The sequence below is a fragment of the Oncorhynchus mykiss genome, chromosome 23, assembly GCF_013265735.2.
Source record: "Oncorhynchus mykiss isolate Arlee chromosome 23, USDA_OmykA_1.1, whole genome shotgun sequence".
Taxonomy (NCBI): Eukaryota; Metazoa; Chordata; class Actinopteri; order Salmoniformes; family Salmonidae; genus Oncorhynchus; species Oncorhynchus mykiss.
Genome location: NC_048587.1, coordinates 37,455,257 through 37,477,415, shown reverse-complemented (window position 1 = coordinate 37,477,415; position 22,159 = coordinate 37,455,257). Strand labels below are relative to the sequence as shown.

The following is a 22,159-nucleotide window of genomic DNA, read 5'->3' as shown; positions in this document are numbered from 1 at the left end:
CTAATTGACACCATTTGAGTCAATTGGAGGTGTACCTGGGGATGTATTTCAAGGCCTACCTTCCCACTCAGTGCCTCTTTGCTTGACATCATGCGATAATCAAAAGAAATCAGCCAAGACCTCAGAAAAAAATTGTAGACCTCCACAAGTCTGGTTCATCCTTGGGAGCAATTTCCAAACGGCTGAAGGTACCACGTTCATCCGTACAAACAATTGTACGCAAGTATAAACACCATGGGACCACGCAGCCGTCATACCGCTCAGTAAGGAGGCGCATTCTGTCTCCTAGAGATGAACGTACTTTGGTGCGAAAAGTGCAAATCAATCCCAGAAACAACAGCAAAGGACCGTGTGAAGATGCTGGAGGAAACAGGTACAAAAGTATCTATATCCACAGTAAACAAGTCCTATATCGACATAACCTGAAAGGCCGCTCAGCAAGGAAGAAGCCACTGCTCCAAAACCGCCAGAAAAGAGTGCACATTGGGACAAAAATCATACTTTTTGGAGAAATGTCCTCTAGTCTGATGTAACAAACAAAAAAGGAACTGTTTGGCCATAATGACCATCGTTATGTTTGAAGGAAAAATGGGGATGCTTGCAAGCCGAAGAATACCATCCCAACCATGAAACACGGGGGTGGCAGCATCATGTTGTGGGGGTGATTTGCTGCAGGAGGGACTGCTGCACTTAACAAAATAGATGACATCATGAGGGAGGATAATTATTTGGATATATTGAAGAAACATCTCAAGACATCATTCAGAAAGTTAAAGTTTGGTCGTAAATGGGTCTTCCAAATGGACAATGACCCCAAGCATACTTCCAAAGTTGTGGCAAAATGGCTTAAGGACAACAAAGTCAAGGTATTGGAGTGGCCATCACAAAGCCCTGACCTCAATCTTCTAGAAAATTTGGGGGCAGAACTGAAAAGGAGTGTGCGGGCAAGGAGGCCTACAAACCTGACTCAGTTGCACCAGCTCTGTCAGGAGGAATGGGCCAAAATTCACCCAACTTATTGTGGTAAGCTTGTGGAAGGCTAGGTTTGACCCAAGTTAAACAATTTAAAGGCAATGCTACCAAATACTAATTGCGTGTATGTAAATTTCTGACCCACTGGGAATGTGATGAAAGAAATAAAAGCTGAAATAAATCATTCTCTCTACTATTCTGGCATTTTACATTCTTAAAATAAAGTGGTGATCGTAATTGACCTAAGACAGGGAATTTTTTACTAGGATTAAATGTCAGGAATTGTGAAAAACTGATTTTAAATGTATTTGTATCACGACATCCGCCAAAGTCGGCCCCTCTCCTTGTTTGGGCGGTGTTCGGGGGTCGACGTTACCGGCCTTCAAGCCATTGCCGATCCACTTTTCATTTTCCATTTGTTTTGTCTTTGTCTTACACACCTGGTTTCAATTCCCCAATTAGGTGTTCATTATTTAACCCTCTGTTCCCCCATGTTTGTTTGTGAGTGATTGTTTGTTTTGTATTATGGTCTGTTATTTTGGGCTCAAATATTTTGTGCTGTATTTGTGGAATCTTGAGTAAATACGTTTATTACTCATATCTGCTGTCCTGCGCCTGACTCCTCTACACCAGCTACACACAGGCTTTATTACAGAATCACTCACCTAACTAATGGAGTCAGCAGGAGCAGAAGCCCTCCCTGTGGCGGTAGAGGAGCGTGTCCAGCAGCAAGCGACCATGTTGCAACGTCTGGGCACCGCCATGGATCGCGTGCTGCAGACGATGGAATGTTGGGAGAGAGGAGGAGGTCTTCCAGCGCCTCCACCAGCCTCACTACAGCAAGCCCCACTGTCCACCCCTCCTTCACCCAGTCCCAGCGGGAATCGGCTCGCGCTTCCGAGGGAGTATGATAGGACAGCTGCCGGATGCCAGGGGTTCCTACTCCAGCTGGACCATCCACCCGGCTCCTTCGGGACGTGAGAGCGTGTCCGCCCTCTTCTCCTGCCTCTCAGGCAAAGCCCTGGAGTGGGCCAACGCCGTATGAAGGAGACGCGGATATGGACCATTACGCAGAGTTCACCTGCCGCTTTCGGGCAGTTTTCGGAGAAGGAGAAGGATAGAGGATAGAGGTCTGCACCCTTGTATTGACTATCGGGGTATCAATCAGATCACTGTGAAGTACAGCTACCCGCTGCCTCTCATCGCCAGTGCGATCGAGTCAATGCATGGGGCGCGCTTCTTCACAAAATTGGATCTCAGGAGCGCTTACAACCTGGTGCGTATCCGGGAGAGGGACGAGTGGAAGATAGCATTTAGTACCACATCAGGGCACTATGAATTCCTTGTCATGCCGTACAAGTTGATGAATGCTCCATCAGTCTTCCAGGCCTTTGTTGACGAGATTTTCCGGGACCTTCATGGGCAGGGTGTAGTGGTGTATATCGAAGACATTCTGATATACTCCGCTACACGCGCCGAGCATGTGTCCCTGGTGCGCAGGGTGCTTGGTCGACTGTTGAAGCATGACCTGTACGTCAAGGCTGAGAAATGTCTGTTCTTCCAACAGTCCGTCTCCTTCCTAGGGTACCGCATTTCCACTTCAGGGGTGGAGATGGACAGTGACCGCATTTCAGCCGTGCGTAATTGGCCGACTCCCACCACAGTAAAGGAAGTGCCGCGGTTTCTAGTGTTTGCCAACTACTACCGGAGGTTTATCCGGGGTTTTGGTCAGGTAGCGGCTCCCATTAACTCACTGCTGAAGGGAGGACCGGTGCGACTGCAGTGGTCGGCTGAGGCGGACAGGGCTTTTGGTCACCTGAAGGCTCTGTTTACCTCGGCTCTCGTGCTGGCTCTTCCAGATCCATCTTTAGCGTTCATAGTGGAGGTGGACGCATCCGAGCCGTGCTCTTTCAGGGCTCGGGCACGCCACCAAAGCTTCGCACCTGTGCTTTCTTTTCGAAGAAGCTCAGCCCGGCGGAGCGAAACTATGATGTGGGGGACTGGGAGCTGTTGGCTGTTGTCAAGGCTCTGAAGGGGCGGAGACATTGGCTTGAGGGGGCTAGACACCCTTTTCTCATCTGGACTGACCACCGCAATATGGAGTACATCCGGGCGGCGAGGAGACTGAACCCTCACCAGGCAATGTGGGCCATGTTCTTTACCCGTTTTGTTTTCACTCTGTCCTACAGACCAGGTTCCCAGAATGCAGAATGCACTGTCCCGGATGTACGACACAGAGGAGCGGTCCATGGATCACACTCCCATACTTCCGGCCTCTTGACTGGTGGCACCGGTGGTGTGGGAGCTGGACGCGGACATCAAGCGGGCGTTATGCACAGAGCCCACTCTCCCCAGTGTCCCGCTGGGCGTCTGTACATTCTGTCTGCTGTCCGCGACCGTTTGATCTATTGGGCCCACATGTAACCCTCCTCTGATCATTCTGGCATCGGTCGGACGGTGTGTTATGCCTTAGTGAAAGTACTGGTGGTCCACCTTGGCCAAGGACGTGAGGGTTTATGTTTCCTCCTGCTAGGTGTGCGCCCAGCATAAGGCTCCCAGGCACCTGCCCAGAGGGAAGTTACAACCCCTACCAGTTCCACAACGGCCGTGGTCGCACCTGTCGGTGGACTTCCTGACGGATCTTCCTCCATCACAGGGCAACACCGGCCTTCTAAGTCCGGTTTTCTAAGTCCTGCCGTTTCCTCCCTTTGCCAGGTCTCCCTACGGCCCTACAGACTGCGGAGGCCCTGTTCACTCACGTCTTCCGGCACTACGGGTGCCTGAGGACATAGTCTCTAATCGGGGTCCCCAGTTCGCGTCCAGGGTCTGGAGGGTGTTTATGGAACGTCTGGGGTCTCGGTCAGCCTCACCTCAGGTTTTCACCCCGAGAGTAAAGGGCAGGTGGAGAGAGTAAACCAGGATGTGGGTATGTTTCTGCTGTCATATTGCCAGGATCAGCCGGGGGAGTGGGCAGCGTTCATCCCCTGGGCAGAGATGGCCCAAAACTCACTCCGCCACTCAGTACTGGGGTATTAGCTGGTTCTGGCACCTTGGCATCAGAGACAGATCGAGGCTCCTGCGGTGGACGAATGGTTTAAGCACTCGGAGGAGACCTGGGACGCCGCCCATGTGCACCTGCAACTTGCCGTGAGGCGGCAGAAGGCGAGTGCCGACCGCTACCGCAGTGAGGCCCCAGTGTTCGCACCGGGGGACCAGGTCTGGCTCTCGACCCAAGGTTGTGGAATTTTGAGTAAATACGTTTACTCATATCTGCTGTCCTGCACCTGACTCCTCTAAACCAGCTACACACAGGCTGGTTTACAATTTGGCTAAGATGTATGTAAACTTCCAAATTCAACTGTATATACATTTGGTCTTTTATTTTGAACCTTCATTTAACTAGGCAAGTCAGTTAAGAACAAATTCGTATTTACAATGACATCCTACCCCGGTCAACGCTGGGCCAATTATGCGCCGCCCTATGAGACTCCTGATCACGGTTGGTTGTGATACAGCCCGGGATCGAACTAGGGTCTGTAGTGACGCCTCTAGCACTGTGATGCAGTGCCTTAGACCGCTGCGCCACTCGGGAGCACTCAGAGGATGATTCATCATTGTAACAAACACCACAACCAACTACGCCACTCTCTGATGGCACTTTCACCGTAAAAAATGCTGCAATGCCGATTCATGATTCAGTATTCCAAAATTGTTTTAGATTACCTTCCGTCCTGATTGACTGTCTAATACAAATGGTACAGTTATTTCGAAGGGGGGAATATGGGGCCTTAATACTGATTATGTTAGTCCAATATTTACAGATGGAATGTGACGTGTGAAGTACAGAATATTGTACAGTGCCTTGCGAAAGTATTCGGCCCCCTTGAACTTTGCGACCTTTTGCCACATTTCAGGCTTCAAACATAAAGATATAAAACTGTATTTTTTGTGAAAAATCAACAACCAGTGGGACACAATCATGAAGTGGAACGACATTTATTGGATATTTCAAACTTTTTTAACAAATCAAAAACTGAAAAATTGGGCGTGCAAAATTATTCAGCCCCCTTAAGTTAATACTTTGTAGCGCCACCTTTTGCTGCGATTACAGCTGTAAGTCGCTTGTTTTCCCATTCCTCCTTGCAAAACAGCTTGAGCTCAGTGAGGTTGGATGGAGAGCATTTGTGAACAGCAGTTTTCAGTTCTTTCCACAGATTCTCGATTGGATTCAGGTCTGTACTTTGCCTTGGCCATTCTAACACCTGGATATGTATATTTTTGAACCATTCCATTGTAGATTTTGCTTTATGTTCTGGATCATTGTCTTGTTGGAAGACAAATCTCCGTCCCAGTCTCAGGTCTTTTGCAGACTACATCAGGATTTCTTCCAGAATGGTCCTGTATTTGGCTCCATTCATCTTCCCATCAATTTTAACCATCTTCCCTGTCCCTGCTGAAGAAAAGCAGGCCCAAACCATGATGCTGCCACCACCATGTTTGACAGTGGGGATGGTGTGTTCAGCTGTGTTGCTTTTACGCCAAACATAACGTTTTGCATTGTTGCCAAAAAGTTCAATTTTGGTTTCATCTGACCAGAGCACCTTCTTCCACATGTTTGGTGTGTCTCCCAGGTGGCTTGTGGCAAACTTTAAACAACACTTTTTATGAATATCTTTAAGAAATGGCTTTCTTCTTGCCACTCTTCCATAAAGGCCAGATTTGTGCAATATACGACTGATTGTTGTCCTATGGACAGAGTCTCCCACCTCAGCTGTAGATCTCTGCAGTTCATCCAAAGTGATCATGGGCCTCTTGGCTGCATCTCTGATCAGTCTTCTCCTTGTATGAGCTGAAAGTTTAGAGGGACGGCCAGGTCTTGGTAGATTTGCAGTGGTATGATACTCCTTCCATTTCAATATTATCGCTTGCACAGTGCTCCTTGGGATGTTTAAAGCTTGGGAAATCTTTTTGTATCCAAATCCGGCTTTAAACTTCTTCACAACAGTATCTCGGACCTGCCTGGTGTGTTCCTTGTTCTTCATGATGCTCTCTGCGCTTTTAACGGACCTCTGAGACTATCACAGTGCAGGTGCATTTATACGGAGACTTGATTACACACAGGTGGATTGTATTTATCATCATTAGTCATTTAGGTCAACATTGGATCATTCAGAGATCCTCACTGAACTTCTGGAGAGAGTTTGCTGCACTGAAAGTAAAGGGGCTGAATAATTTTGCACGCCCAATTTTTCAGTTTTTGATTTGTTAAAAAAGTTTGAAATATCCAATAAATGTTGTTCCACTTCATGATTGTGTCCCACTTGTTGTTGATTCTTCACAAAAAAATACAGTTTTATATCTTTATGTTTGAAGCCTGAAATGTGGCAAAAGGTCGCAAAGTTCAAGGGGGCTGAATACTTTCGCAAGGCACTGTATATTCAAAAAATATAAAGGAAACACAGCTATTACTATGCAATAAGTTAAAAAGTGCTAACGGGCTTATCTGAAACGGCCAAACTTCACTAAAAACCTTTTGAATAAGACAAAGTGCCCTCAGGAGAGGTTGTTTCACAGTACTATTGCAAATACTGCAGTTAAGAACAAAAATCTATATTGGGGAGGAAGACAAAGACTGAGAAATTGGCAATGTTCTAAACAAACGAGAATGGTCTGCCAATTATGTACATATGTATGCAAACAATTTTCATACTTCATCAAAATTACGTTTACCTTGCAAAAAGAGGAACGCTTAAGTATGCAAAGCTGGCCTTCTGTTAGCTAACTCACCTCTTTGACTGATTGCTGTAGTTCTCCTCATAGGCATCATAACTCTGGTCATCATATTCACCGTCATATCCATCATCATAGCCCTGCAGGTCAAAGAAAAAGCTAGAATAAGAAACCTCTGCCAATGTAAAAGCAGCTCTGTTTCAAACCTAGCAGGAGTCTTAATTGTTTAGGGTTGGGACATTTAAAAAAATCAATGCTTAATTCCATGGGCGAAAGATCTCTGTTACACATATAGTCCCTGAATGGGAGGGGTGACAACACTAAATCATGTCTAACACGGACTATTGATTAGGGTTTGCAGGGAAGCTGTCTTGCTAGCAGGGTGTATCAGACACTCTGTTCACCTCTGACCTTTAGCCAACACTAATACGGCCTTTACTCTTGATCAGTGACTATTGTAATGATCAACAGAGAAAAAAGTAACTTCAATATAAACCTGCCGCTCATCAATGAAGTACACAATAATAATGTAGTAAAATACATATATAATGTGTATAAACATGATACTATAAGGTCTGTGTACCGCTCGTCAAAAGGGCTTGTAAAGCAACAATACAAAAACAAGATCCCACAAACAACAGGTGGGAAAGGCTACCTAAATATGATCCCCAATCAGAGACAACGATAGACAGCTGTCTCTGATTGGGAACCATACCCGGCCAACATAGAAATACAAAAACTAGACTACACATAGAAATAATAAACTAGAACACCCCCCAGTCACGCCCTGACCTACTCCACCATAGAAAATAAAGGCTTTCTATGGTCAGGACGTGATAGTCTGACAACAAAGAATATCAATCCGGTTGTACATGATCTAATTATTGTAGACTGTACACTATTTTGTATCCAAGGAATGGGGAAAGCATATAAAAGGAGAAATGTACTGCTATTCGCTTCATTACTATTTAGTTCAAGTCCATACTTTAACTAAATAGTTGTAGAAACAACACTTGCTATCCTCGTGTCATGATTGCGAAACACTTTCCCCAGACTTCACTGTCAAAAACACCCACAATTCCCAGAGAGCAATTGTTTCAGCGACGATCTTCTTATTTTTAGTTCTAATACTTATATGATCATGTTTACTGTAATGTCTTCCCAGACACTGGAGAGAACAGGAAAATAGGCATACAGTATATCTTCCTTTAATGAGCCTGGCTGCACAGAGGCTGCAGACAGTCCGTGTTCATATTATGACAAGGCTGTTGCAGCAGACCCAGGCTCCAGGCTGAGCTACTCTTTTCAAAGTGTGCTACTGCTGTTTAATCCTCTCTGCTGTCACTGCCATGTTTATTTCTGGCCCTGCTATCTCCTCTGTCACATTTCTGAAGGTGAAGACACTTTCTAATCGTTGGATCTTGCTTATTTTAAGCGTTTTGGTTGGTTTTCAAAGTGCCTACTTTCTGTCAATCATCATCATCCTGTAATCTCCTGGGGTCTTCTCATCCTTGTACTCACACAAAAAAATGTCTGCCATTGCAAATTACAGTCAAATTATTTTCTCTTTCTTTTGATTAATAGCTTCAATATCCATCAAAGTTGGAGGATCTTTTTGTTTAACAAGGCAAGACAGTTAAGAACAAGAACAAATTCTTATTTACAATGACAGCCTACCCCGGTGACACTGGGGACAATTGTGCGCCGCCCTATGGGACTCCCAATCATGGCCGGATGTGATTCAGCCTGGATTTGAACCAGGGACTGTAGTTCACCTCTTGCGCTGAGATGTAGTGCCTTAGACCACTGCCCCAATCGGGAGCCCCACTGATGCCATCGGACTGTTTTAAAATCCTACCAGAAAATACAAGGGTTTGGTGCTACAATAATAACCCTGCAATAATCTTCTCCAAAGATATGAATATTATCCAACTACATGGATAGCTCTATTGCTATGAAAACCACTTCTGCCAAGACTTTCATGCGAGACTACTCATCAGCTGCCTTATGACAGACAGTCTTCATGTGACTTTAATAATTCCCTTCCCTCACAGCTACTTGGAATATATATGAAATAACAGTCTCTATTTTAATAACGCATGCTACAGTAGCGTCTCTACATAAAGTATGTTTAATAAAAAAAGGAATGGAAAAACTTGTCAAATGAAGCTTTAGTCTATTGAGATATCCGCCTGTCTCTTTTGTTGGCTCAAGACTTTTTAAATTCTGCTGTGGGCTCTTGTGTGGCTTTATACAAGTATGAACATGGATTTGACTAAATTGAAGTTAGGGATTATGTCAGGGATTAAGTTGTTCAGGGGATCTAATTTCACTTCCTCTCTCTATGAGTATTTTCCATAATGACAGGGTCAGAGGCCTACCTATCTCATTAACTGACCGTTTTGTTAGCATTCCCGGCTGACAGAACGCTCCACATCGCCTCGGCACTGTTTGCCGCTGACATGTAAAACAGTCAGGGGAGAGACGGCCAGGATCATGTCAATATAGGACAATTCTGCAATTACATATTGCTTCAATTTCAAGGTTATCATGTACTTGCGTTGTAACAGAATGGAATGGAATTTTCCCTACATTCTCCAGACATGTCCTAAAAATAAAAAAATGATTTGGTGACAGATTACTTTAACTCATTACGTATAATAAATATACTGCTTTCCAATTTCCACTACCATGACAGCTAGTCTGAATGACTGTTGTTGACGTTTTTCAATGGAAAAAAACATGAAACATTAAAAATTTAAATGTGACCTGACCTGTGAACTGTTCCGAACTACGTTGGATGTCAAAGGTGAGATACGGTCTAGCAGATTTTGATTGGCTACTGTCTTGCTACAGTATCACTATATCAATATCACGCTTGTTTACAGAGCTGTGGATTTTCACCTCGCTGAACTTTACATGCTTTTGCAAGACGCAATGCATAGCGGGTGCTGGGGTCGGCCAGGCCCTCTAGTTAATGAAGCATGATCCTTATATTTCAACGCTCATTTGAAAAACCAATTAACGCTGGTGCTATTGAACAAGCAAGGAGGAAATAAATCAAGTGTTAACACACGGGCTGGAGAGTCCTGGCTCACTGTAATTAGGACAGCGAGGAGCGCAAGAAGCTAAAGGCCGTCAGCTCTATGCTTCATTATCAATTGACAACCTGTATGTCCCGTGACAGTGACTGATCTGCACACAGGGCTGCCTCTGAATGCAGAGCTCCAAAATGAGAAAGGAGAGTAAATGAGTGGTGGGTTCCTTTGTCTTTCTGCTTCAACCCAGTTTTTGTGGCTGAACGGACTTGATTTTACTCCTCTGCATATTCAAGCGACACACTCTGCTTTATGCATTTCACATTTATTGCAGCATGTGAGAGACATAAAAAGAGTCCACAAAAAGGGAGAACTTCTCAAGCTGTTATTCAGTCTGGGAGTTTTCCTTCTATTTGAATCAAATGAGTAATATAAAGTAACATAATAAACATACAAATCCAAATAGTGAAGACCTTGGAGGACACTGTTCTCCTGACCAAATAGGGTTATGGTCCTAACTGGTCTCATAGAGAAATAAGAATATGTTGTATTTGCCAAATGTATTTTGTATCTTTCCTCCTCTTCTAAGGCTGTCGGGAATCCCTTGTATTGCAACTGATACCAAGGCTTTTGGGTATTCCGCCTACTTCTGAGTCAGAGTATGAAATGATTAAACAATCTATTTGAGGTGTGTGTCTTACATGTGTTTTATTAAACAGGGGAGTTGTGCATGGAGAATTCCATTTCCATAATTAGTTCACAAATGGGAACTCAGCAGTGTAACCAAGCCTATTGTTAAAAAGCAATTACTCCAGACGTGCATGCCATCCTTAAAGGTAGCCCAAGAAAAGCAATTTTGTTCCATTTTATCATGCATGGTGTTCCTAGAATGCAAGCTTTTCCCATATGTAGAATAGTGAGCATAAAAAATAGGGTGCGTAAAAGAGCTACATCAATATTTTATCTGACACCACATTTGAGAAATACACACATTTATTCAACTATTAGAATTTCACATATCTTTGGAGATCACATAGAGAAAAGAGTGTTCCATTTCCACAGTGTGACGTTGGGTTATTATATCTATTCTGTTCGGGGATAAATATATGTATTTCAAAGCCTCACCAAGCCCTGCATTTAATCACATTATGGCCTTCTCTGCGTAGCCTCTGTAGAGTTGGTGTGTTCAGGTTTATAACACTAAGAAATACAATACACATTCTTTAATTTTCCTTTTTCATGTGTATTGGCCTTAAGACTTATCAAGCCCACAAGAATCTGGTTTGGATCTTGGCCAATGATCTCGGACAAGAGTGTTGAGCTTAGTTTAGGTCAGGATCAGACCTGGGTTCAAATACTGTTTTAAATATTTCAATTACTTTCACACACATTTCCAAGTAAGGAATGTGGAATGTATGGAATGTATTTGGAAATATATTTGGAAAGTATTGTCATGTATTTTCAAATACAAAAATGTAAATGCTCCATGTATTTGAACCCAGGTGTGTTTGGTCCTCGTGTATTAAGGCATGTATTTGAACCCAGGTGTGTTTGGTCCTCGTGTATTAAGGCATGTATTTGAACCCAGGTGTGTTTGGTCCTTGTATATTAAGGCATGTATTTGAACCCAGGTGTGTTTGGTCCTCGTGTATTAAGGCATGTATTTGAACCCAGGTGTGTTTGGTCCTTGTATATTAAGGCATGTATTTGAACCCAGGTGTGTTTGGTCCTCGTGTATTAAGGCATGTATTTGAACCCAGGTGTGTTTGGTCCTTGTATATTAAGGCATGTATTTGAACCCAGGTGTGTTTGGTCCTTGTGTATTAAGGCATGTATTTGAACCCAGGTGTGTTTGGTCCTTGTATATTAAGGCATGTATTTGAACCCAGGTGTGTTTGGTCCTCGTGTATTAAGGCATGTATTTGAACCCAGGTGTGTTTGGTCCTCGTATATTAAGGCATGTATTTGAACACAGGTGTGTTTGGTCCTCGTGTATTAAGGCATGTATTTGAATCCAGGTGTGTTTGGTCCTTGTATATTAAGGCATGTATTTGAACCCAGGTGTGTTTGGTCCTCATGTATTAAGGCATGTATTTGAACCCAGGTCTGGTCAAGAGGTCTGCTCTAGATCTTGTGGTGTCTGGAACTGATGTGGGTCTGTGTAAGTTGTGTGTAAGTTCTTGTAGTCCCCTCTTTTCCCTTCCTTTGTACAGGGTTAGTATTATTTATTATTTCCTCTTATTTTTGGTGGAGTCATTGTATATGATATATGTTTAGTAATTCTATGATTCATTCTATTTAAAAGACAATTGTTGCTTGATATGCATAATTGTAACAAGTCTTCTGTTCAGTCTGGTCTAGACATCGATTGTCAAGCCCAAATCATGGAATCCCAATCACAACACCTACCGAAAACGTTTGTGATACAGTTTAGAAATAATTCAGTTCTGCCACTGCCAGTTCTGCCATAGTTGGCAAGCCAGTAAATTGCTACATTTCCTCTGAAGTGAGTGAATTCACAAAATAGCAGGATACATTTAGGTTGTTTTTTTTGTGAATTGTTGTTTGGCTTAAAGTGGGAGTGGGTGACAGTGAAAGCAGGAAAATAAACAGGCTTTAGCTGTGCTAAACCACGGAAGAGCTATGATTACCTGGATTTCAATACGTTGATTTGTTTAAACAAAAGAAGAGGTAAAGCCATGCAACATGATGTTTATTCATAGTATGTTACGGCATAAGCTAGGTAAATCTACGGGATACAAAAACAACAATTCATAGGCAGATCAATGACATTTCGAGATCTAGAAAAGCACTCAAATACAAAAATACCAAGCACAACAACGAGGTGCTTTCACTTCCTTTTACACTGTATATAATGTTTCAAAATATAGAGCAGGAATGGAACCTTGAAATTCAACCTCTCTCTCTCTCTCTCTCTCTCTCTCTCTCTCTCTCTCTCTCTCTCTCTCTCTCTCTCTCTCTCTCTCTCTCTCTCTCTCTCTCTCTCTCTCTCTCTCTCTCTCTCTCTCTCTCTCTCTCTCTCTCTCTCTCTCTCTCTCTCTCTCTCTCTCTCTCTCTCTCTCTCTCTCTCTCTCTCTCTCTCTCTCTCTCTCTCTCTCTCTCTCTCTCTCTCTCTCTCTCTCTCTCTCTCTCTCTCTCTCTCTCTCTCTCTCTCTCTCTCTCTCTCTCTCTCTCTCTCTCTCTCTCTCTCTCTCTCTCTCTCTCTCTCTCTCTCTCTCTCTCTCTCTCTCTCTCTCTCTCTCTCTCTCTCTGGATTGCAGCTGTGAATCAATACTATGTGTAACAGGTGTGATTATGGTCATTATATCAGTTTTATGAGGGAGACTGACAACCTGACAGAGGCCATAGCTTCCTCTGGAGAAATTCCTATTATAACCACAAGAAGTGTGTACTTCATGACATAGACTGACCAGCTGAATCCAGGTGAATGCTATGATCCCTTATTGATGACACCTGTTAAATCCACTTCAATCAGTGTAGATGAAGGGGAGGACAGGTTAAAAAAGAGCAAGACAAAATACTGAAGTGCCTTTGAATGGGGTATGGTAGTAGGTGCCAGGCACACTGGTTTGAGTATGTCAAGAACTGCAATGCTGCTGGGTTTTTCACACAGTTTCCTGTGTGTATCAAGAACGGTCCACCACCCAAAGGACATCCAGCTGAAACTGTGGGAAGCTTTGGAGTAAACATGGGCCAGCATCCCTGTGGAACGCTTTCGACACCTTGTAGAGTCCATGTCCCGACTAATAAAAAAAAAAAAGGGATGCAACTCAATATTAGGAACGTTTATATTGTTTTGTACACTCAGTGCATATTCAGTATTCAGCATATACAGTATGTCTTTACAACGACAAATAGAGGAAAGTAGCGACAGGAAAATAAAAACTTTTTGAAGATTTAGTCTACTAAGATACTCGCCTGTCTCTTTTGTTGCCTCAAGACTATTTAAATTCTGTGTGGCTTTATATGAGTTTGAACATGGATATGACAAAATTAAAGTTAGGGATAAAGTTATGTCAGGGATTAAAATACTTTTGTTGATTTATCTTGACCATGACCATATTCTGCACCCCCATCAAGAAGGAGGTACTGGTTGAGGACAGAGAACAGTCGCTAAGGCATCACAGCATCCTGTATACTTCAGTGGGAAAAATACCTTGACCTTATAGAGAGAGAGGTCTGCATACGCTCTGGGAAAAACACTCTGAGAGAAAAATGAGTCCTGGAGTAGAGGATAGAGCAAGGTGAGATTCGTGGGGGGAAAATAAGAGGGGAAGAAATGTTCTGGACAAACTCCTTCATTCTTTAATCCCCTGGTATCTGTCTGTGCTCCCACCTTCACTCCAAACCCCCAATTACTGTGGAGAAAAATGTCCAGCTTTTTGCCTCTCAAGAAATACACAGGCTCTCGCTCAGAACTCAATTCGGCTTTGGTAATGAGACTGTGCTTGTGCATTTCCCCATGCAGACAGGCCAATCTTCCAATTGCCAGCACACACAGAGACTTCGCATAGCGGGAAAGCTCGGTGGAAATTGACTAGTGAAAATATAGCTTTTTTCATTAGGTTACAATTGAATGTTCACCTTGTTCAACTCTTTTAACATGACTTTGAACGTCCCCGAAATCTGAGGGATTTAAAAAAAAATCTAAAATTGTAAATTGTTCTTTATCTGTAGGTCTATGTACTCTTATCATCATGTATTCTAAATTAAATATTTTCCATTTAGTCTAATTGCAATAAAAAAGAGCTGTTTAATTTTGTTTATATGATTTCAGTTATATGGACTGAAAACAACTTGCACACAGCAAGGCTGGGATAGAATGGACTGTGTTTTTACAGTCTACCCTTTCATGTTTCATTAATCATAGAGCAGCAACTGATGAGTATTTTGATACTTACCTCAGCAGATTTCATAAAGTCAACTGAGGTGAAACTTTTAATATCTTTCTGCTTGTCAGATATTCTCTGGCATTAACATTAACTACCTCATTATATACGTTCTTTTAAAGTTGTTTTTTGTATTTGTTTGCTGTTGCTGTGCAGAGGAACCTTTGGCCTATATAACATGACACTTTGGCAATGGATCATCTCTTCCAGATGTGCACCTTTGTTCAACACAACATTCCATAAAGTACATACACAGTATGACCTGACTTTCAGTTTAAGATGGAAGGTGGTCCCCTGTCATCAATCACTTACAGTGCATTCGGAAAGTATTCAGACCCGTTGACTTGTTACACATTTTGTTACGTTATGGCCTTATTCTAAAATTGAGTAAATAAAAATGTTTCCTCATCAATCTACACACAATGTACCATAATGACCAAGCAAAAATAGAATTTTGAAATTTTGTGCAAATGTATAATTTTTTAACTGAAATACCTTATTTACATACGTATTCAGACCCTTTGCAATGAGACTTGAAATTGAATTCAGGCGCATCCTGTTTCCATTGATCATCCTTGAGATGTTTCTAAAACTTGATTTGACTTGATGAAAACTTGTGCGTCCTTTCCCCAAAACAAAACCCAACCAAGCCGCACTGCTTCTTGACACAATGCCCACTTAACTCAGAAGCCAGCCGCACCAATGTGTCAGTACACCTAGTGACCGTGTCAGTGTGCACTGCGCCTGGCCCGCCACAGGAGTTGTTAGTGTGCGATGAGACAAGGACATCCCTGCCGGCCAAACCCTCCCCTAACCCAGACGACACTGGGCCAATTGTGCGCCACCCCATGGGTCTCCCGGTCGAGGCCAGCTGCGACAGAGCCTGCCTTAGACCACTGCACCACTCGGGAGGAATAAGGTCCCACAGTTGACAGAGCAAAAGCCAAGGCACAAGGTCAAAATAATTTTCCGTAGAGCTCCGGGACAGAATTGTGTCGAGGCACAGATCTGGGGAAGGATACCAAAAGATTTCTGGAGCATTGAAGGTCCCCAACAACACAGTGGCCTCCATCATTCTTAAATGGAAGAAGTTTGGAACCACCAAGACTCTTCCTAGAGGAGGCCGCCCGGCCAAACGCCCGGCCAAGCAATCAAGGAGGTGACCAAGAACTCGATGGTCACTCTGACAGAGCTCCAGAGGTTCTCTGTGGAGATGGGAGAACCTTACAGAAGGACAACCGTATTTGCAGCACTCCACCAATCAGGCCTTTATGGTAGAGTGACCAGACGGAAGCCACTCCTCAGTAAAAGGCGCATAAGACAAAAGGCGCCTTGAGTTTGCCAAAAGGCACCTAAAGGACTCAGACCATGAGAAACAAGATTCTCTGGTCTGATGAAACCAAGACTGAACTCTTTGGCCTGAGTGCCAAGCGTCACATCTGGAGGAAACCTGGCATCATCCCTACAGTGAAGCATGGTGGTGGCAGCATCATGCTGTGGGGATGGAGACTAATCAGGATCGAGGCAAAGATGAACGGAGCAAAGTACAGAGATCCTTGAAGATAACCTGCTCCGTAGCACTCATGACATCAGACTGGGGCGAAGGTTCACCTTCCAACAGGACAACGACTTTAAGTACACAGCCAAGACAACACAGGGATGGCTTTGGGACAAGTCTCTGATTGTCCTCGAGTGTCCCAGCCAGAGCCCGGACTTGAATCCGATTGAACGTCTCTGGAGAGATCTGAAAATAGCTGTGCAGCGACGCTCCTCATCCAACCTGACAGAGCCTGAGAGGATCTGCAGAGAAGGATGGGAGAAACTCCCCAAATACAGGTGTGCGGCTTGTAGCGTCATACCCAAGAAGACTCAATGCTGTAATCACTGCCAAAGGTCCTTCAACAAAGTTCGGAGTAAAGCATCAGAATACTTATGAAAATGTGATACTCTTATTTTGTTTTTACAACAAAAAAATCAAAACCAGATTTTGCTTTGTCATTATGAAGTATTTTATGTAGACTGATAAGGGGAAAAAAACTATTTAATACATTTTAGAATAAGGCTGCATCGTAATAGAATGCGAAAAAAGTCAAGGGGTCTGAACACTTTCCGAATGTACTATATTCAACATCAAAATTGAGTGGGGAAAAGTGGGTCAGACTTACGTAGTCGTCGTATGATTCGTGTGTTACGGGCAACAGTGGGGGTCTGTATCCGGGGTTCCCTGGTGTTCCCCTTGCCCTGGGAGTGGGTACTCCTCTCGCTAATGTGGCTTGTGGCATTGCACTCCGTGTACCCGCTGCCCCTCTGGGTGCAACTGCACCTCTGCCTCCCCGTCCCCTGTTTAAAAAACAAAACATCAACGAGAGATTAGATCACAACATGATATTACGTAGTCTGGTGATCTTGAACATTGACATTGTCCCTTGTGAATTAAGTATATTCAAAAAGCCCATGTGTAGCGTACTCCGAATATGTTGAGCAAAATACCGATGTAGGATCTTAATATGATCACCCTATTGCAATGCAGGAAACGTAAAACTTATAGTGTATTTAAGGTTTAAAATGGCTTATGAAGTTTGTAACTTCCCTTTTCCCTTACAAAAGATGTATCAATCCTTACACACATTTCCATTAATTATAATCCACATAATAATTCACATTTCCTGTTGTTTTAGGATTATTTCCCCGCTGTAGCAAACTGGCTCAAATTAAGATCCTACATTTGTATACCAGAAACCACCACTATGGGTATTGATGGCATCTCAAAAATGTGTGGAAATGAAATGGTCCTCACTTGATTTCAAACAACTATGTGCAACAATGGAATGGAAATTCATCAATCAGAATACCAAGGAAGCAAGTTCTGACCTCAACACTTGTTTCTAATGTATGCAGATGCAGTATTATACAGACTGCCTCAGTCAGAAGCTTGAGTGTTGTCAAGTGGAAGATAAGCATAACCTTTTCTGCTCAGACAGATTTAGTCATAATGATGTTTGAAGCAGAACAGTTATCATATCGCTTTTTTCCCAGACAAGCTATTCATTCAGAAGCTGCACTGTTATTCCAATGACCTGGAGAATCAGCTCTACCTACATTTGTAGAGAATCCTGAAGCAGCCGTTCCGGCAAACATTCCCAGTACATTAGCTAACATTCCCATTACGTCATAGTTAGGGTTTGGTAACATTAGGATGATAACGTGCCACAAATATTCAAATAATGTTTTTAACTACTCCCCCCCAAAATTGAATTTAAGTATCCTTTCAACATTCACCCAACATTCACTAAAATGTTGTTCACAACGTCTGTAAAAACTACCAGAATATTCCCCATAAGGTTCTCATTAGGTTGTCATTAGGTTGCCAGGGAATGTACACAATGTGTACACAATGTTCCGGTAATGTTCTGAGAACATACTGCCGCAAAAAAATGTGGGAGCAATAGAAGTGGTTAAGAGGAAACATTACAGGAATAAATGAACAAGACATTTTCATGTGATTTGCCATATATTTTTTGCTCCTCAACAGTAAGGTAACACTAACACAAGAAAGAACAGAAATAGTTCAAAACGAAATTGTAACATTCTGGGCAAATAAGAATAACATTCTGAGAACATTGAAGGAATGTTTTGTGCACCCTGATACAAACATTGTCAGAATGTCATAACAACTAGACAGATTTTGTGCTTTGGGAACCTATCTCTTGTGATGTACCCACACTGTTCCCACAACCTAATTAAATGTTCTGGGAACCTTTAAAGAACTCAAGATGGCTGTTTTGTCAATATTCTTGCAACATCAAAGGAATGTTTTTTTGCACATACAGTCAGATACATTATCTGACTGTATGGGGGTGGCAGGGGGTGGCAGGGTAGCCTAACGGTTAGAGCGCTGGACCAGTAAGGTTGCAAGTTCAATCCCCCGAGCTGACAAGGTACAAATCTGTCATTCTGCCCCTGAACTGGCAGTTAATCCACTGTTCCTAGGCTGTCATTGAGAATAAAAATTTGTTCTAAATTGACTTGCCTAGTTCAATAAAGGTAAAAAAAAAAAAAGCAGGATAGTTTTATTGTTTTGGGAACCTATCTCTTGACATATCCCCACAATGTTCCCAAAACCTAAGTAAATGTTGAACAAAATTGGAAAGAACTTATCAGGTGAATGTTTTTGGCACACTAAAATAAACATTATATAATCATCTGCACAACTGGATGGTTTTTGTGTTTTGGGAATGTCCCCACAATGTCCCGCCAGACTGTTCCCCTAACTGAATGAAACATTATGATAACCTTTAAAGAACAGACTAAATGTGTTCTGGGAATATTCTTGCAACATCAGGCGGATGTTTATACAAACATTGTATAATCATTGGCACAACTGGACAGTTTTTGTGTCATGAAAAATATTTTCCGCAACCTAACGAATGTTCTGGGAACTTTCACAGAACACAGAAGCAATTTTGGTTTGCTGGGCTGGCAGAAAAATTATCCGGGTCCCACTGACTCCCTGTGCTTATCCCAGTGAGGGAGGCTATACTTTTCAGGGTGCATTGACAGTAATTTGACTGTGCACACAACTCGCACCGATAGTCACAGATCAAAAGGCAAATGGGCCCGGACGCTGGTGTGTCTGCGCTGAAATTAGGGTGTTGGGAGGCAGATGCTGGGATGCTCTATTCGGTCCTGAGATTTTACTGCCTAAAAGAGCCAGAGGAGCACCACAGGGAGTGCAGGGTGGATTTAAGGTCATAAAGCTGTCTATATTTGGAGAACATCCAGACGTTTTAACACTAGCAAGATGGAGGAGGCCGAGATACACAGTCTTCTGGCACTGCTGATCCTTCACTAAAGCTAGCAGTCAATTATGATCCGAAAATACAAAGACTCCAAGGAGCATTACGGCCACATTACCGGTGCATATTTCTCATGGAGATTTACAGTAATAGCTTATCAGCGCAGCATAAGGAGCAAATCAGGGGAGGAATGTGGTGGTGATTCTAAATGAGCAGAATCAGTATCACGTGAGAACACGGGTGTGTTTATTTCCATTACCACCTGAGGTAGTATAGTGCAAGCTGTCACCGTACACTCAAAATCCTTCAGGGACTGTCACACTGAAGAAATGGCCATGGCCGGTGAAGATTGTATGAAATATGAATTATTGAGGTATGTCATGTCGTCTGAGATATTAAATATATAAATGATGAATATGTTACATAATGAATAATTAACAATATGTGCTTAAAACTAAATATGAATCATTCATCAAACGCGGTGTGACTATTAGAAGCAATAAAGCCAAGATCACATTTTGATTGTGATCGTTGAGTTAAAGTTCACACAGATGCAAAACAAAACCACACAAATACACACACACACACACACACACACACACACACACACACACACACACACACACACACACACACACACACACACACACACACAATCAATGACCAGTAATGATTTGGGATGGAAACCAACAAGCCAGCAGATCATAATCAACATGGCTGGTCTTTGCAAATACATACCGCGTGGTTGTCGTGGAAGCCAGCCGTAAGCCCCGCCCCCTTACTGTCCTCCCTCTGTTGGTGTCCTCTGATCCTCCGTTTAAGTAGGAGAGCTCCCTCAGCTGCTCCTGTCTGATCTCATCATTGTAGTCCTGTGGGAAAGATTTGTCATCTGAATGCAACAAAGTGCAAACTGCAACAAAGTTCTCCCAAATAAAAATTCTGAGGATATTCACAGGAAATGCATGATTTAGTTTAACACTGAATGTTCATTGAGAGAATGTTCTGGACAGATTAGTTTAGGGGATCAAGTCTCAGTCTACTGAGAGTTAGAACAAAAGTCACCAAAAAAAAGGCATTGTTTCTTGCCTTAAACTGGGCATCATTCACAAGTGATAATATACTGTATAATTCACAAGTGATAGGCTAATATGGTCAACCATCACACTATTCTTGATTTAATCTTGTCTTTACATATACTAAATAATATCTGTGTGAAATTTGTTTTGATTTAGAATGGACCATTATCATACACCTGTCACGAAACAGGGACAGGGGGAAAAATACATGTCATCTATGTACTTAAATAGCGAATGGAGGTCGCGTTTCCCGTGGTTAATTTTCATGCCAGCCAGGTAGGTTATACTCTTGTTGTAAAGATAAGCAACGTGCTTAATATTAGGAAAGTTGATGGGATCCTCCTCTTTTTAACAGAGGCCATCACTGTTTTATTTAGGAGAACAAGTCTCAGTCTACTGAGAGATGTTAGAACATTTTAGAACATTGAAATAGACGATGGGAAATTCAAGGACATAAATTAAAATCTCAGAATTAATAGTTTCTCAAAAGATAATGCCTGACAGCATTCCAAAACACACACAAACACAGAGGCAAACAGAGTGAAAATTTGATAACACTTTCTTTACTGTAAGGCATAAACATATAGCTAATGCTTTATAAATGCATTTATCTGCACCATAAGTCATTCAAGGTCCATGGCTTTGTCTAGCTACATCATGTCCAGCTTCTGTCCGTCCTCCCTCAATTAGGTCACAGAACTCAAAGGGCTGAATGGGTTAAAAAAAACAATGTTATTAGACACTCTGAGTTTCAAAACTCTGTTGGGCTTTTAGAGGGTCACGTGAGGAACCAGGGGAAACAACTTATAATATTTGTCCTCATTTGCACTAATAGCGGGTTGGGAGGGCATTGGAGGCCATATTGAAAGCAGCTATTACATTGTTCTTGTGTGTGAATATTGGGCGGCAGGTAGCTTAGTGGTTAGAGCGTTGGGCCAGTAACCGAGCTGACAAGGTAAAAATCTGTCGTTCTGCTCCTGAACAAGGCAGTTAACCCACTGTTCCTAGGCCATCATTGTAAATAAGAATTTGTTCTTAACCGACTTGCCAAGTTAAATATAAAATAAAAAACATTCCATTGCTGCCTCTTGATTCATCAATATTTCTCTCAGTCAGTCATTGAACATGAATAGGATCTGAATCACAGGCTAGATAACAGAGTGGATGAAACATCTGTTATTATCTTGTCAACAGGCTTAGACAGATAAACAGGTCTCTTTCCTCCAACCACTTATCCTCGTCCTGTTTGCAAAGCCAGCTAGGCTAAAACAAATATGAGAGATGGCATTGTGGACAGCACTCAGCCTCTACTTAGTTTAACCGCCCTGTACCGTTTTGGACTCTGATCTGGTTATGAACTCTTGCCTGTCCCCGACCTGACTTTTTCCTACCCCTTGGACTATAATAAATATCAGAGGTCAAACCATCTGCCTCCTGTGTCTGCATCTGGGTCGCGTCTTGTGTCGTTATAGTACGAACTGGCCATGATTGACCCAGCAGATTTGGACCAGCTCCGTCACGCTATCTCCCTGCAATGAGCTACCATTAAGAGACAGGAGGAGCTACTTCAGAACCTGATGGAGGGGTTCAAGGCGTTAATGGAGCAATTACATGAATTAGCTCACAGGGAGCATGGC

The 22,159-nt window shown here is 42.8% G+C and overlaps 1 protein-coding gene across 5 annotated transcripts in view; it reads right to left on the bottom strand.

Annotated features, from left to right (window-relative positions):
• The window catches only part of LOC110502682 (KH domain-containing, RNA-binding, signal transduction-associated protein 2-like), a 128,283-nt gene that overhangs the window by 15,192 nt on the left and 90,932 nt on the right, over positions 1 to 22,159 (bottom strand). For all 5 annotated transcript variants that reach the window (XR_005039183.1, XR_002470359.2, XM_036960398.1 and 2 more), the window contains 3 exons: positions 20,185 to 20,315; positions 16,816 to 16,990; positions 6,760 to 6,842 (listed from right to left, as the gene is read on the bottom strand). Coding sequence is in view for 3 of the 5 variants with exons in the window: in XM_036960398.1 (XP_036816293.1) it covers positions 6,760 to 6,842; positions 16,816 to 16,990; positions 20,185 to 20,315 (389 nt within the window). In the remaining 2 variants the exon portion in view is untranslated. The remainder of the gene's footprint in view (positions 1 to 6,759; positions 6,843 to 16,815; positions 16,991 to 20,184; positions 20,316 to 22,159) is intronic.